A 16,162-nucleotide genomic window follows, 5' to 3' on the forward strand; every position below is an offset into this window, starting at 1 on the left:
CACCACTCATTGACTAAACACGGATTCAATTAAACCTGAAGCTGAAGGTCATGAAGCAATACAATGTAAGCAAGTCTGGCGCTGTGCTTAATGGAAGTTCTCGTGGCTCTGGTAATATTTAATCCAAAGGCTGACTACCCCTGTGTGTCAGCCATTCATGTACCCTGAGTGCTGTCATAACCTGAGTGTTGGGAATGAGGTAAAGGAGGAATGTGCCGGATATAGAAAGATGATAGAGAGTGTTGAAAACAGAGTTGGCAGCAGAGGAGATAAAGATCAGAGAGAGGGAGGGAAAAGAGGGGGGGGGGGGGCACAGGTGAGGAGATAGCAAAGTACAGTAGGCGGGGAGTGGATACTATAGGAGGGAGAGATGGAGGGAGGGAGAGAAAAAAGGCGATAAGGAGGGATCAGGCGAAGGAATTTGTGAGGAACTGAAAGCAGCTGAGAGCAGTTGCGGGGAAAGGGAGGAGCGCCGAGCAGACAGCAGGGTTACACATGAGAGGTCCGCGGAGGAATTAAACAAAGAGAGAACACAGAGAGGCAGAGAAAGAAAGTAACAGGTAGAGTTAGTTAGGTTTCAATCTTACCTCATAACTAATTATTACTTTTTCCACGGTGGTGAAAGAAAGCAAACAGAAACTAAGTGAGAAAACAAGCAAACAGAAAGTGCAGCTCAAGGCAGGAGAGGAAAAAGCAGAAGTAGCAAGAAAAGGAGGGAGAGACAGCAGTTAAAAAGTCAGGTCCAGGAAATTAATAGAGGAAGAGAAACATAAAGTGAGTGAGGAGGAAAGTAAGAAAACAGCAGATACTCATTGACAGACAGGACTGGACTTAACTCCATGGATTCCTGACGTCAGCAAAACAAAGGAAGAAGAGCGTCAGAAAAGAGGTCACTGCGGTCCAGCAGCAGTGCAGCTTGCCTGCGCCTGTGTACTATGCAACCGAGACAGCCGAGGTAGACAGACTCAAGCACAGACACATCTCACAAAGACTGCCCTCTCTGTAACAACACCATGTTGATGAAAGAGTACCGCATATGTATGCCACTTACTGTGGATGAGGTAAGTGTGTTTGTCTTTCCCACGCTCACACACACGTGCACAACTTTACATTGAAGGACAAAAGAGAGGGTTTTATTTCAAAGTGTTGTTTCAACTTGTAATCTTGAAAGTGTTAATGTGCTGATAAGAAAAGTGCCAACAGAGCACACAGACCTCCTGCGGCTTCTCTGTGGGAGCTCTGGCACGTTGGGTAGCGAGGTATGTTCAGCACAGACGTGCTCGGCCAATCTGACAGAGCAAATACACAACACCTGGCCAGCAGCGTTGTCGCACTGCTGTTGTGTCTAAATTATCTACCCATCTGTCTGCTCCTCTGATTCCCTTGCTTGCTTTAGCACACCTAGCACCGCTCAAAACTAGTTAGACTGGTTGCCGCTCTGCAAGACCTAAACTCAAACAAAGGCGCTAGGCCTGCAGGTTTAAAAGCAAAGGATATCCTGCTAAAGAGAAAGAGTCAAAGTGCCCTTTGCACATAGGAGAAGTTTGCCTTCAGGGTTTTCTGGCAGAAAGGCTTTGATTTGGTGTCTAAACCTAACCAAGTACGAAGGCTTTCTGCCAGAAAGCCCTTAGGGCAAACTTCTCACATGTGCATGCCCTTCAAAAGAAATGCCCTCATCAATTCCTATACCATCCCCTCCCTTCAATTCTACCTGTTACCACAGCAATGACAGTGATAAATAGAAGTCCAAAATAGGATTTACAGTATCACTATAGGGCACACAGAAGCTTGAGCTTGCAGCAAATCCTCTTTTGCCTGAATGTAATGTAAGTTTAAGTGCAGCTTATTTCAAGCAGTATCAAATCATGACAGTTACCTCAGTCCAAGCCATTTAAATCGTCCTAACCCTTGCTTCATTTTTTAAATGTTGATTCTCAGGTGTGAAATATTAAGTAGTATTTTGTAACACAATACAGCTTGGCTGTGTTAAGGAATGTTCAATATTGTAAACTGCTGTGGAAAAAGCTGACAAGTGGCGGCTGTAGTTCAGGTGGTAGACTGGGTTAGGAGCGTTGGTGGTTCAATCTCCAGCTCCTCATATGCACATGCTAAGTGTTTCCTTGTGCAAGACACCAAACCCCAGATTTCTCACTGTGTGTGTGTGTACAGTACAGTAAGGACAAAAAGTAACTTGTAAAAGTAAAATGTGTACACACAACTTGGAAGTTTTCATGTTTTATTGCTTTATGATAATAATTCAAAGGGGTTTTAATGTGGCTTTTGTTGACACTGGTCAAAAGAAAAGACCCTGAAAAGAGATCACTAGGAAGTATTCTAAATTACAAAATACATGTTTGCACAAGTCTTCACCCCCTTTAACAGGACACACCTTTATTATCTCTGGTGCATCAAGTTAAATGGAAATCATCTGATCTGTGTGTAGTCAAGAGGTTTCAGTTGATTGTTGTATAAATACACGTGTATCTGGACGTCAGTGTTGCGGGAAAACCTGCACCATAAAGATCAAAAAACACAAGTCAGGGAACAGATACAAGGAAACTTCCAAGTCACTGAACAACATAGAGTTCAGATAAATCACTCATTACGAAATGGAAACACTATGGCACAGCTTTAAATCTGCTTAGACCAGACCCTCCTTTAAATCTGTCTCTGTTGAAAAGACCATAAAATGTAAAAACCTCTGAGGTGGGTGAAAACTTTTTATAGGCACTGCACATCACCACTATAAAGGGAATTAGACAGAAATGCTAGATTCTTGATGATTATTGTGTAGGGATGAGGGTAAATGTTGTGCTTCGGGTCTGAGTACACAATCAATTACAAATATTTAGATAAGGTATAGTATGGTAAGGTACCATGTGTTTTGCTAAAATTCATTTTCATTGCATTGTCAGTGGACAGATCCAGGGTTACATAACAAATTCAAGCATTTGCTTTTAGCATGTTATCACTGGTTTAAAAAAGTTGCTTTGAGCTGTAGTTCTTTTTAATTATAACATTTTTAGTAGCGTCACACTGACTTTATAGATCTTCACCCCACAATGATGAGCTATATTTACACTTCTTTGCAATTGATGACAATCTCACTACTTGTAAACCTTTCCTTGTTTTCTTTTTAAAGACAGAAAGAGAAAAATACATGGCAAAAACTGTCAATGCATTAGTTTCTCAACACATCATTAAACGTCCTGCTAAGATTTGTTTTGTAGAAGGTGAAAAAGATTTGCAACCTGTGTGTGGGAGGAGCTCATTGCACTGTAGTCTGTTAAGCACCCATCACTTTGATTAATTAAGTCCCATGAATACCCAATAAGTAAATATTGAATGTTGACATTCCACAGTAATTGGAACAAGAAGGAGGAGTGTCACATTGATGACAACAGAGTACATTGAAGGATGGCAAACTGATATCTGCCCTCCTCTTTCTCTTTTCCTCCCCACCTTTCTGTGTTTGTACTTTTAATTAAAATAATGCTTTAGCTGCCACCAATATAGGTCAACAAAATGAATTACATTGCAGGGGCCACAGCAGAACAGTTTAGTTGTTTACGGTGTATGTTTTTGTAAATAAAGTTCACCAAATGATTTGCACTTAAAGCAAATAAAATACTGAACATAGAAATAATGTTAAGCAGGAACAAACCTAGAATGATATCATCATCAGTGCAAAAAAATGAAGTATTGTTGTGTAAAGCATCTGACTTGTGAATTGTTCAAAAGAAAACACTGACTCTTTCAGGCTGAGCTCATTGAGGAGGCCGCTCCAGATGCCCAAAGGCCTCGTCCTCTTTAGAATATACTCCCGCCTCATCAGCACTGAGCACAAGCTAGGGCTGCAGCAGAGAACAAAGCAACCCCCCCTTAATTTAGACACCATGTATACACCCTCACTAGCCAAATTACATTTTGATGTCTGATATGGTCACTTGAGGAAAATCTTTATACACAGCAAGTGACTTTAAAAAAGAGTAAATACAAAGCTTGCGCCTAAGCAGCACTGAGTAAGTGCCCGTCGAGGCAAAATCGGACTCAACAACAATGGCTGAACCTGCTGCCAGGAGATTTTTCTGTCTTCACTTTCACCAGCTACTTTCTCTTAGTGGCTGATGATTATAATTTTCTCAGAGGAGTGTTTATTGATTATACTTGACTGGATCTTTGGTTACTGAAGTCATCAAAAGTCCTTATTAATTTGTGGCCACTAATGTCAGAAATGTTGTCGATATGTTTCAATTTAATTTAAACCCCCTCTTAAAATGTCAAGTCAAGTCATTTTTATTTACATAGCCCAAAATTACAAATTTACGTCAAAAGGATTTGCATATATCATGCTCTATCCTAAAACCATTTGTTCGGATTAGGAAAAACTCCCAAAACAATTTTAACAGGAGGAAAGGAAGGAAAAATTTGAGTTCTTTCAAAAGTTAAATATTATTGTTTTAAGATATCAGATATAAACCTACCTGCCCAGCTTGAATCTCTCTTGATGCGTGACCAACCAACATTTTGTGAATGAAACTAACATCACACTCATAATGTATCACTTTGATGGTATCTTGAGGATTAGGAATAAGATTGTGCTTTGTGCTTCACATATTCTCACAATAGTTTGTATTCGCTTTTCTCTCTTTTTCTTCACCCCTCCTCACGCCACAAACCTCATGCTAAACCTCTCCTCGGGCTCCAGTACAGGATTGGGCAGCTTTACATGATCAGTAAGCACAGCTGTGAGCAGAGTGGTGGGGGAGAAGGGGTGGAGGTGGTGAGGAACGAGTCAGATACTCACCCCCAGCACGGCCTGGGACAGCTGACCGAGAAGCGAATCCACCTCAGCAGGTAGAGTGCAACTTGCTGTGTTAATGATGTACTAATATTTATCATTCTGGCTATTTGCAGCTTGAACCTTATCCTCGTTGTCGGCTCTGCCATTGTGATTGACACTGATTGTGTTTGATCTTTGATCTCTTACTTTACTGTAAAGCTTTATGTGCTGTAGATCCAAGGTGTCACTAATGATAACCCCCATACTGCCGTGTAACCAGCATACCTACATCCAAAGTCCAAGTACCCACTGCCTGAAACATATTGAGTCCTGTAGTGTGGGGTTACAGTGGTAATGTTATTGTACCAGCTCATCATCAGACTTCCAGCTTTGAAAAACACGTCCACATCATCCCCATGACTGCAATTACAGGATATGTGGGAATTTTGTAGGCTTTGATATTTCACTTGTAGTGATGAAAATATATCTCTGTCACACAATAGCTAACAACATGTGCTCACTATAAATCTGAGATATTATGTGTTTACATTCAAATGATGGTGACAATTAACTTTAACATCCTTTAAGCATTTATAAACAGTATATAAACAATATATTGTTGTTTTATAATACTATATTGTAGGTGTTAAAGGAGACCTATCATACTGCTTTTCCAGTCCTATATTGTAGTTCTGTGTCTCCTGTAGGGAAGCTTTGCATGATTCAAAGTTCATAAAAAATATTTTCTGTCTTATACCGATTCTTCATGTAGGCATTAATTTCAGCCTCTCTCTGAAACAAGCTGTAGATGCGCCTGTCTCTTTAAGGCCCACCCTCTCAAAGCCCCATCCTCTGTCTTCTGATTGGCCAAGACCTGAAGCACCAGGACAGACAGACTGACTGTTGCTGTACCATTGCTGTGGGAGCAAATGTGGCTCCGTCTGGCTCCGTATGTCGTAGAAAGGAGCCGTTGGTAGAAAAAGATGTTCAAAACAGAGCCTTCAGAACAGGAGGGAATTTGAGGTTTTGGCTCACAGGGATTTCTTTTAAATACTTTTACCTCATTATTTGAAGCTTTGGCCATGTTTAACATGAACATAACATTATAGATAAGTCACAAAACATGGAAAAGCATAATGGGTCTCCTTTAAGGCTCTTTCAGATAGGAAGCGCTGCACTTGCCGCTGGGTTCAGCTCGTTGGTCGACGCAGCAACTATAGCAGCGAATAATCTAGTTAGTTAGTCCTTCAACCCTAGATATAGTCCAGCATATAACCCTCCATAAAGCAGTAAATTGTTGGTGGATTTACCAACAGGCTAGCTATTTCCCTGTTTCCAGTCTTTATACCAAGCTAAGTTAAGCAACTGGCTAATGTTAACCTACAGACATGAGAGTGTTGATCTTCTCATCCAACTCTCCAATAAGCATATTTCCCAAAATGTGAAACTAATGCTTTAATGTATTTTTGACTCATTTTATAGTTTATTAACCAGATGTTTATAATAATTATATTAATTGACTAATTATTTATTTATTCATGAATAAAAATACTCTCCATGACATCTAACAAAACTCTATACGCTTGTATGCTCATGACGGCAAAGAGCTGTAGCAAAAAAGTCTGCAAGAAATCTAGTAAGGGGACCTTGAGTTAAGAATTACATTGTTGAACTAGTGTTTCCAGAGTTCAACTGTTTTAAAACTGCCTGTGTAAATACATCAATAAACACTTACAAATTTTCCTATATTTATTATATATATTACAACTATACTGTAGTGTTTACAAACTATTTATTATTTATAGTTTAAATATATACTGCTTATAAACCCTAAATAGTGGGTGTTAAAATAAAGTGCTACCCAAATCATTTTTTAATTTGTTTCAATCTGAAGCAAAAGGATTATGTTTCTCCAATATGATTTAAAGAGCAGAAGATGTACAGGCAAGGAAGTGTGTAAGAAATGTTGATGGAAATGTTGTGACATTTGTTGATCTACAGGAATTTGAAGCTTTGAAGCTGTACATGATTGCAATGTCACTGTTATTGTGCTAAAAAAAAGAAAAAAGATGTGTTTATCCGCTTTGTGCTCGGGGTGACCATAAACACCATAGTCCATAAATCAGTGAATTGTGATTATGCTGAAAGCCCAGTCAGAAAAACAACCTAAATTCATTTCCTAACCCTGAGCTAACCTCACTCATTACCCTAATGTAACCTCAACTCTTATTCTAATCATCACCATAAACCCAAGGCCTAATCCTAAAATAAACTCTTAAAGAAGTGAAGAAATGTTCTCACTGTGGAGGATTTTCCTAATCTTTCTGTGCTCATGGGACATTTGGTCCTCATTAGTAAAGATATGCTGGGAAACACACATACCACACTACAGTGAATGCAAAATGCATTCTACCTCAATCATGTTCTGACATGTGACCTAGAAGCTACAGTAACAATTCATCACCACAGGTGTAATTGGGAATGAGTCATACAAATGAACGCTGTGGTGAGGGTCGCCTACAGGTAATCTGGCTATAAATGGCACAAAAACCACTTGGGATCTCACTGTCTCCCTCTATAATCTCTCGCTCTCCTACTCTTCCACTTTCTGACTGGGATTCTTCTTTCTTCCTGTTTGACTTTTCAGCAAACTGCCATCCTGGGTGAAAGCATTTGTCCCACGAATCTTCTACGTGACAGAAAAGGCCTGGAACTTCTACCCATACACCATCACAGGTGTGTGTGTTTGCGTTTGAGTGCCTTCTGTTTGTGTTTAACATCAGGTTACGTTCACCTCAATGCATTATAGAAAACTTATTTACTTTTACCAGCTGGTTTTCCAAGTGCCATCAAATATTTAACACCATGTTTGCATGTATTCCCCAGTGGCATCATGTGTGTGTGTGTGTGTGTGAGAGCAATTGCATGCTCAAGCATTTATGAGTAACTAATGCTGTTTCTCCCTATCCATATCGAATGTCCCTGGTGTTGCAGAATACTCAGTAAGTATTCTCACACATCATTTACTGTACATGAATGCAACAGAGCTCATCTCTTTCCAGTATCAGTGAATCCAATCTGTGGCTTGCTCTCACTCTCTCTATCTCTGCCCTTTTCTCCATTTTTACCTATTGTCACCCCGTAGGTGTCATTCCTCCCCAAGTTCAGCATCCGTATTGAGACGAGATTCGAGAACAACAACGGTGATAACGACAACGTGAGTATGATGGAGAGGGAGCGAGAGGTGAGAATGATGAGTGATTAAGGAAGAGGGGGAGGAGAAAGACAAGGGGAAGAAGAGAACTTGCAATTTTTTGCAAGCAAATTGCAAGCACAAAATGCAGTATTGGCAGATCTATTAACCAGGCATGCAGCGGCAATGAGCGCGGCTGCTGTGCTGCATTTTGTCTAAGGCAAACATGCATAAGTTCTCAAACGTTTATACAAAATACCCACATTTGTTCACTACAAATGTCACCTATTCAATCCTCTACAAGAAAATCACAGACCTTGTGAGTTTGTCAAATACATTGTGTTCCGTTGTTACAACCTACCCCGGTAGTGGGTCTAACTAAAAAGAGGTGTGTGTCTGTGTGTGTCAATGTGTGTATATTCTTAATCAGAGTCAGTGCCAATACACAGGCCAACATGTGAACAACATGTGAATGGGAAGTACTGGTCACAGTGCTTACAAATGAATTCTGGTAACCCTGGAGTGCAGGCTTGGTGGGCCCAGAGACTACAAAGGGCACTCTACACTAAAATACACTAAAATATTAAATTAGAAAGTCCCTAGTTGTATGTATAAAAAGTGTTACAACCCACCACACCCCTGTCAGCCATTGTTTAGCTCGCTGCATTAGCATAGCGGTTTGAAATAAGAAAGGGGAAAATGCATCACATGTTGCCTAAGAAACTACAATTCAATCTAACATAAGTCAAACAATTCTATCTGCAATAGTATAGACACTAAACAAAATATAGTCTTGGTCAAAAAATGTTCTTTCTGACCTCAAAATCTGTTTTTTCTCTATATATTCTGAATGTACCTGTTTACAGCCCTGACAACCACCATACCTTATGGGGGAGGAAGTAGGTAAATACTGAAATGATCACACAACTCCTATCTTATCTCTAATTGGTGGAATTGGCGTTGTTACAACTCCCGGTCTCCCCTACTACATTTTAGAAGGACATACTATATTTTTTATCCCACAACATTTATGTATTTGAAAGCTGTTTTTGCGAGTTATTTTATAAATTAGTTTTTACATACAAAACATATGAAGAGCTTATAAAATATGATGCTTTTTTATATATTAAACTACTATCTGTAAATACATCTGAAACAGTTTGTCTATTAGAAATAAATTGGCAGCTATTTTGAAAGTCCTTTTCTTTGGACATTTCATTGTTCCCGCTTCTCAAATGAGAGGATTTGCTTGAATTAATTCGATTTTTTTTTTTTTCAGTTTGTTTTGTCAAATTACCGGTTAGACAAAAGAAGCAATGCGCTGTTACATTTCACAGTTTTTACAGTTTTACAAATTGACTCAAGTATTTATATTTTTTATGTTTTAACCACATTTCCTGGTTTTACTTACATAATTTATTTTACTCTTATATTTTCAATGCAATACTTTTACTTGTAATAGAGTATTTTGTATGGTGTGGTATTTGTACTTTCACATAAGTAATGTATTTGAATACTAGCTCTACTACTCTCGAGGCTCTCTATGTCTCTGCATGAGTATCTACAACACACAAAACAGAGAGACGTTGATGAAGAAACTGTCATAGCATCATGCCCTGAGCACATTGTGCAGGCACATTGGGGCGGCTGTGGCTCAGGAGGTAGAGCGGGTTAATCGGAAGGTCGGCGGTTCCCTGGCTCCCCCTGGTTGCGTGTCGAAGTGTCCTTGGGCAAGATACTGAACCCCGATTTGCTCCTGGCGGCTGTTCCGCCAGTGTATGAATGAGTGTGAATGCTAGTTTCCGTTTGAGCACTTAGGCTTTGAAGGTGAATGCAGATGTAGAGTAAAAGCGCTTTGAGTGGTCGAAAAGACTAGAAAGGCGCTATACAAGTATGGAGCATTTACATTGTAAAAAGCAACACAATACATCCACTTAATGCAACACATTCCTTAAGAAGGAATAAGATCTTGATTATAAACCGACGACCAACAACATCACCACAGAAGTGTAGCAGGTTTTTCTTATTTGTTTATTTTCATCTGTGAAATGAACAACGTCAGTGGGGCATTAGAACAAATTTTAAACAAGGTCAGATAAAAGTGCAGTCTCCCAAGCTCCCCTCCATTCTCTCTCAAGTAAAAGTGTATTCCACTCTCATAACTCTTCTTTTTTTCCCCTCTCTTTTAATATCCCCCATACGTCCTTGTTTTGTTTTTTTTCGTCTCCCCCTCCTCTGTTCTCTCCTCTCTTTGCTCCAGTGTGATTTGCTCCAAGGGCCTCAGGGTGGGATATAGTGAGGGGTTGTTATGGTGTGTGACCTCAGTTTTCTACACAGTTAGTCATCTACTCTCATCCCGCTCTCCACTGAGTGAGTGACTGTATGTGTGTGAGAGTTTTGGTGTGCATGCGTATGTGTGTCTGCTCTCATTATACTGTATGACCTCCCCATCTGTCTGGATGTAGGTGTTTGGGGACATGCCGACCCCAGCAGAGAATGTGAGTTTCCTGGATATCCTTAGTGACCCCATCCCTGAAAAACACCACAAAGACTCAGAGGTATGTATTGTACTATTACAAGCACACAAACATGCACATGTGCCACCACATCCAGGTGTGTGGACAAACTTTAACATAATGATGAGGTTTTGTTAATGAAAAGCTGTGTGGTTACATTAAAGGAATTGTTCTGTATTTTTGGATATAAACGCTTAGAGTTTCATGAGAACATCGACATCACTCTCATGTGTTAACTCTCTCTTGCATGAATTATTAAAAAAATTATATAGATTTTTTAAAGATTCTTTTTATTACTCAAAATTGGGCTAAAATACAAACCATTTTTTCAAAATTCTGTTTTATTTTTAGGTTATTTAACTGTCCACATATGTGGTAGTAAAATACCACACCTGACAATATGGAATAGCCTAGTATGTTTTTATGCCATATTTTTCTATGTATTTAAGCTCAATAGTTGAAAATGAACAATAAAAAAAAGTAAAAGTTTTAGGAACAAATAGACGAAAAACACTCACGGTGGTATTTATAACTGTAGTTACAGGTATACAGAAACCCAGTAGCATATTGTTACCTTTATCTTACTTCATATTGAATCATCTCAGTTTTAACATTTCAACATCCAAAATGTAACAGATTATACAGTTGTAGTTAAAACTGATTTCTTTACAGTATGAGTATAATACTACTTGTAAAGGCTGCAAAGCAGTCAAAAGTTGCCATTTCATTCTGTAATATGCACTTTTCCATTGTTATTTATGTTCATATATTTGTTAATTGTCTGTTTTATTGTAATAATAATAATAATAATAACCCTGTACCCAGGATAAGCCGTTGACGATGGATGGATGGATAATAATGAAAATTTAGAATAGATATACTAGCAGAAATCAAACTTAATGCAATCTGACTCCACTGTTGCATGACGTCCACATTTGTGGACAGTTGGTTTTGGTGTATAAAAACTACATTTTACATTTATAAAACATAAACTTGTTAATAATACTTTACTTAACATACTATTTTTTTTAACTTGATTGACCTCCTTGATTAAAAGTTTTTCACAGATATGCCCGAAGCATTTAGCACATGGCCATCACAATCGGCAATCTTGGATTGATGAGGTCATCAAGCAATAAATATTTGGAAAACAAGAGAGTAACCACTGTTACAATGTTGCTATCAATCAACTGACAATGTCCTCAAATGACTTGGAGTACATAACCATGATATATTAACCCAAAATGGAGTTAAAATAACTGTCCACAAATGTGGACACCATGCATGAAAGGGTTATTTATGGAACTAGAGCATGCACATTTTTACATTTCAGTTTTTACAGATTAAACAAACAAGATACAAAGTGTTAATTAGTGAGGGGTTGGCAACCATTTTTCTTCACTTTTGAGTGAGCCAGGCTAGCTGTTTTCCCCCTGCTGTAAGTATTTATGCTATGTGAAGCTAAGCTAATCACCTTCTGGCCCTAGCTCCATACCTATTGCATGGATATGAGAGTGGTATGAATTTTCTCATCTAACTCAAAAGCAAATAATTATAATCCTTAAAATGTAGAACACAATGTTGTTGTTCACAATGCACGTATGTAGACACCGGCACACAAATGATGCTCGTTCCTTATTTACTTTGCTTTACTAGCTTGTGTTTTTGTCACTAATACATCCACACACCTCTTTTAAATCTGCCTATCTTCATTCCCTTCCCACCAAGGTTTTACTCACTGCTTTTGAGACTATCACAGGCAAAGGTCAATTCCTAGGCGTAGGTACACAGAAGCATGCAGACAAGGACACATCAACACACATGCATATACATGCACAAGCAGTGCAACCTAAAATAAGCAAACAAAAAAACCCGCAAGCACACCAAATTAATAGATCCAGTGACACGGTGAGAACGTAAAAGCACAAACACTTTCCAATCATCCTTTGGTCACAGATGCATATTGTGTCTTATCACACTAAATTCTTATGGGCTGTGTTGAGACACAATCTGCTTACGCACACATATCGTCACACACGCACTTTTACACATACACACACACTTGCAGTACACAAATACAGATCCATCGCTCCCCCCTGAAGACGGCTCACAGGGCCAGATTTTCTGCAGATTCAGCAAGTCACACATAGACCCACTGTTTGCTCTTTGCAGGACCTGAGTCGCTGGCAGTCAAATAAAACTGGCCGAGGGCCTCTGGAGAAAGGCTGGAGAGACAACCACAAGCCCATTATGTGCTCCTATAAGAGGGTGCAGTGCAGCTTTGAGGTGTACGGCTTACAGACCAGGACTGAGGAGTTCATACACAAAGTGAGACAGAGCTTTTTTTCCCTGTACTGTTGTAAAGAGGGTTGGATCAAGATAGGTTATGCAGATAATGTTATGAACCTTTATAGGTATAACACAAGATGGAAGAATTTTAATGTATAGCTAATTGGATTTATTAAAGAGTTCTGCTTCATTCAGGCATTGATTCTGCATGTTGGAGTCTTTCACTTTGTAAATCTACTGTTCAATGATGACCCTTAACAATCATGATTTGTTATTTATTATGTGAACGTGCCATGTGTTGAATTTTGGCAAAAATAATTCATTACCAAAATGAATTTCCAGACTTTAATTACCAAGACCACCGCCAAGAAGTCTGTTAGCCTCAAGTGACCTCTGCACTGATTTTTATGTAATCCACCATTAGGACATTTTTTGTTTTACACCACAAAACAGTAAGAGGACCTTTGTTCTTCTGGCACAAACAAAGCAAATGTTTTCAGTGTGTCTCACAATGGAGGTTGGTGGGACAGCTGATGAAAAAAATCACTTTCAATGCAATTATCCTCCACAGTGAAGCAAAGCAATGAAGTGTGAAGGAAAACCAGAAGCACAAAGAGCAAAACTTGCAACGCCCAGCAAACCAACAGTGTTTATGTGGCTTTAGTTTTGACAAAGGCTAACAGAAATAATCCTGCTGACATAAGTTTCCACTTATCTAAGATCAGCCACCACTTATCTCAACCATGATCACATTTGTTTGAAGTAATTACTCAAAGGTATGACCATTATTTCAGAATGACGTACTGTAACACAATGCCAACACACACATCTGCACGCTTATAAATTCAAAGCATGTTTGTATTTATTATTTTTTCCTCCCATGTATTTGTTTCTGGTATTATTTCAGAACATCCGGGACATTCTTCTGGTTGGCCATAAGCAAGCAGTAGCATGGCTAGACGAATGGCACGGTGGGTCAGAAATACAGTCACAGTGCAACATTTTACCTTTTAAAGATACATGATAAAACATTCAGAACAATCCAGTTTGTTATACGACTCAAGATACACCCTGTGAAATTGAATACATATTTCATACTCTGTTTTGAAGCACCATGTGTGTTTGCTTGCTCGCTTGCCTTCCCCACAGGGATGAGTTTGGAGGAGGTGAGAGAGTACGAGCAGACAATGCAAGAGAAGACCAACAGCAAAGTCAAATCCAGCCAGAACAACACAGGTGAGGTTGCAGCTCCTGACCCACACTGTACTGAAATACCACAGAGGGAGGGGAGTGGAGACAGAGGAAGAGGAGAGAGAATGCAGCTGGATGTGAGAGCGGTGAAGGTAGAGAGAGAGACATGGAGGTGAAAACAGACACAGAAATGAGTGGTGGATGAAAGGAGCAGTAAGTTTGAAATGTATATTTGTGCGCGGCTGTAATTATTCTTGCATTTAATTTCTGCATAATAAGCAGGCGATACAGCAGGAGATGTACAGAGAGCAAAAGAGCACGTTGATATCACATTTTTAGATGGTTAGAAATTTTAAATAAAACTGAATGTGGTATTTTGTATTTATTTAGTTTGTCATGTTATCCTATGCTGTCAACAGACTACAAAAAAGTATGAATTACAAACTCTGTAATGCTAAGAGGCTTGAACAGAGGTTGCTTGCACAACTAGTGCCTTGTGCCCTACAAGTACCCAGATGGCTGGTGTACAGTGGGAGAAAAATGGAGAGAGAAGAGTCAGGAGGCATTTCACAGCACAAGGAGCAGTGAGGATGGAGAGACAGAGGGTGTATGCCCAGCAAAGGATAGCAGAAAGACAGATGGGGGGGGGTGTAGGCTGGCTCATGAAGTGATAATGTCACTGAGTCGGTCTGATATACAGTGTAATGCAGCCACCTGCTGAACTCTCCCCATCACCAGCCCTCTCAACATAAATAACCACCCATTGCAGCACTTAGCTGCAAATGTCAGCCCTGGTGGGGGTCTGTGTCTGAGCATATGTGTTGTATGTATCGTGCGTGTGTGTGTGTGTGTGTGTGTGTGTGTGTGTGTGTGTGTGTGTTGTCACCCTGCCTCCTTCTGGTTAGTCTGGTGAACCTCAGCTGGATGTGAGAGATATCAATAGTAGAATTCCCAATATGGCTTGTAGCATCTTGCTGCCTGCGCGTTATCCCCCCACCCCCCACCCCACACAACAAATCTGGAGTCATTGCGCAACCTCCTGCACCGCCATGACCCCCTACAGGCCAAACACTGCTACTGCGTTTATCTCTGAACAAACCGAATGATAATTTTCTTGTCATTCATCTGCTGTAATAAAAGTAAATGAGTGTCATTTACTCTAGAGAGTCTAATAAAAAGTGGGGTGTGTGAGTTGAATACCAATAAGAGATTTAACTAATGGGAATTTGTACAACACGGATCTTAAGTATACTTAAATAAATTGAAATCTCATTTGTCCCTGCTTCCTCTTCCTCTCTTTGCTTTTCTTCGTTTTTTATCTTTGTCTTGTTGTTTCTTTAATGTCATGTGTGTCTCATTCTTTCACTATCTCTCAGCTTCAATTTAAATTTAATTTACTGGCATGACATGTGAAATAGGTTTGTGTTGTCAAACGAGTAGTAGTGGAAAAAGGAACAATTAAGCAAATCTTCCCCTGTCTCTGTCTATCTCAGGGCCACCGGCTGCCTCTCGTACTTCGTTCTTCCGCTCCATCTCGGTGACAGATGAGCGTTGCCTGAAGAAGATGGGAGTGACGACTGTGGCCATGTCTGACCCCTCTGCCTCCTCTGTGCCACCCAGTCCCATGCGCCTCAACTCCAACCCTGAATGACGCCTCAAGACCAGTCACACATACAGTTCTTACACACAGAAACCAATGTCAACAATTACCAGAGTCATGTGATGCTATTTCTCAAACACAAGCATACAGCCACATGTAAATAGTGACATTAAAGAGGTGGTATTATGCTCATTTTCAGGCTCAAAATCTTATTCAGGGGTTGTACCAGAACAGGTTTACATGGTTTAATTTTCAAAAAACACAATTTTTTCTCATACTGCACATTGCTGCAGCTCCTCTTTTCACCCTGTGTGTTGTACGCTCCGCTCTTGAGCTACAGAGTGATGCATCTTACTTGTACAAAAACTTTGTTGGGAGTTGCACATGCGCAGTTCCCAGGTAAGGACTACTAGCCAATCAGAAGCAGAGAAGGGTGGGTCCTAAGAAACAAGGTAGTGTGATCCAAATCAAAGCCGCTTCAGACTGCGACCGTAACCTAGCAGATGGTATAAGTTACTCAAATCCACAACCACGCAACATCATTGTTCCACATCTTACCATAAACCACTACAAAAATCACCATATTACAA

At 39.7% G+C, this 16,162-nt stretch overlaps 1 protein-coding gene across 2 annotated transcripts; it reads left to right on the plus strand.

Annotated features, from left to right (window-relative positions):
- The first annotated feature begins 431 nt into the window (after positions 1 to 431).
- On the plus strand, positions 432 to 15,863 carry pitpnc1b (phosphatidylinositol transfer protein cytoplasmic 1b). 2 transcript variants are annotated; one of them, XM_038711246.1, is made up of 10 exons: positions 432 to 1,061; positions 4,714 to 4,857; positions 7,431 to 7,519; positions 7,778 to 7,785; positions 7,929 to 8,000; positions 10,442 to 10,534; positions 12,665 to 12,820; positions 13,689 to 13,752; positions 13,931 to 14,017; positions 15,466 to 15,863. In XM_038711246.1, the coding sequence occupies exons 1-10, from the start codon at positions 1,057 to 1,059 to the stop codon at positions 15,621 to 15,623; spliced, it is 876 nt and encodes a 291-aa protein (XP_038567174.1). In that variant the 5' UTR covers positions 432 to 1,056; the 3' UTR covers positions 15,624 to 15,863. The 2 variants fall into 2 exon arrangements, with proteins under 2 accessions (XP_038567174.1, XP_038567173.1); XM_038711245.1 differs by having other exon boundaries at positions 433 to 1,061; positions 4,709 to 4,857.
- Positions 15,864 to 16,162: the final 299 nt, after the last annotated feature.

Source organism: Micropterus salmoides, unplaced genomic scaffold, assembly GCF_014851395.1.
Source record: "Micropterus salmoides isolate LMB-PRFRI ecotype aquatic unplaced genomic scaffold, ASM1485139v1 Ms_hic_scaffold_11, whole genome shotgun sequence".
Lineage (NCBI taxonomy): Eukaryota > Metazoa > Chordata > Actinopteri > Centrarchiformes > Centrarchidae > Micropterus > Micropterus salmoides.

What these genes read in the sequence shown, in the direction of transcription:
- pitpnc1b (XM_038711245.1), top strand. Translation starts at nt 1,014, where the DNA reads ATGTTGATGAAAGAGTACCGCATATGTATGCCACTTACTGTGGATGAG. An exon ending in AACACCACAAAGACTCAGAG is followed by an intron (nt 10,535 to 12,664) that starts GTATGTATTGTA and finishes TGCTCTTTGCAG; the next exon opens with GACCTGAGTCGCTGGCAGTC. An exon ending in ATGGCTAGACGAATGGCACG is followed by an intron (nt 13,753 to 13,930) that starts GTGGGTCAGAAA and finishes CCTTCCCCACAG; the next exon opens with GGATGAGTTTGGAGGAGGTG.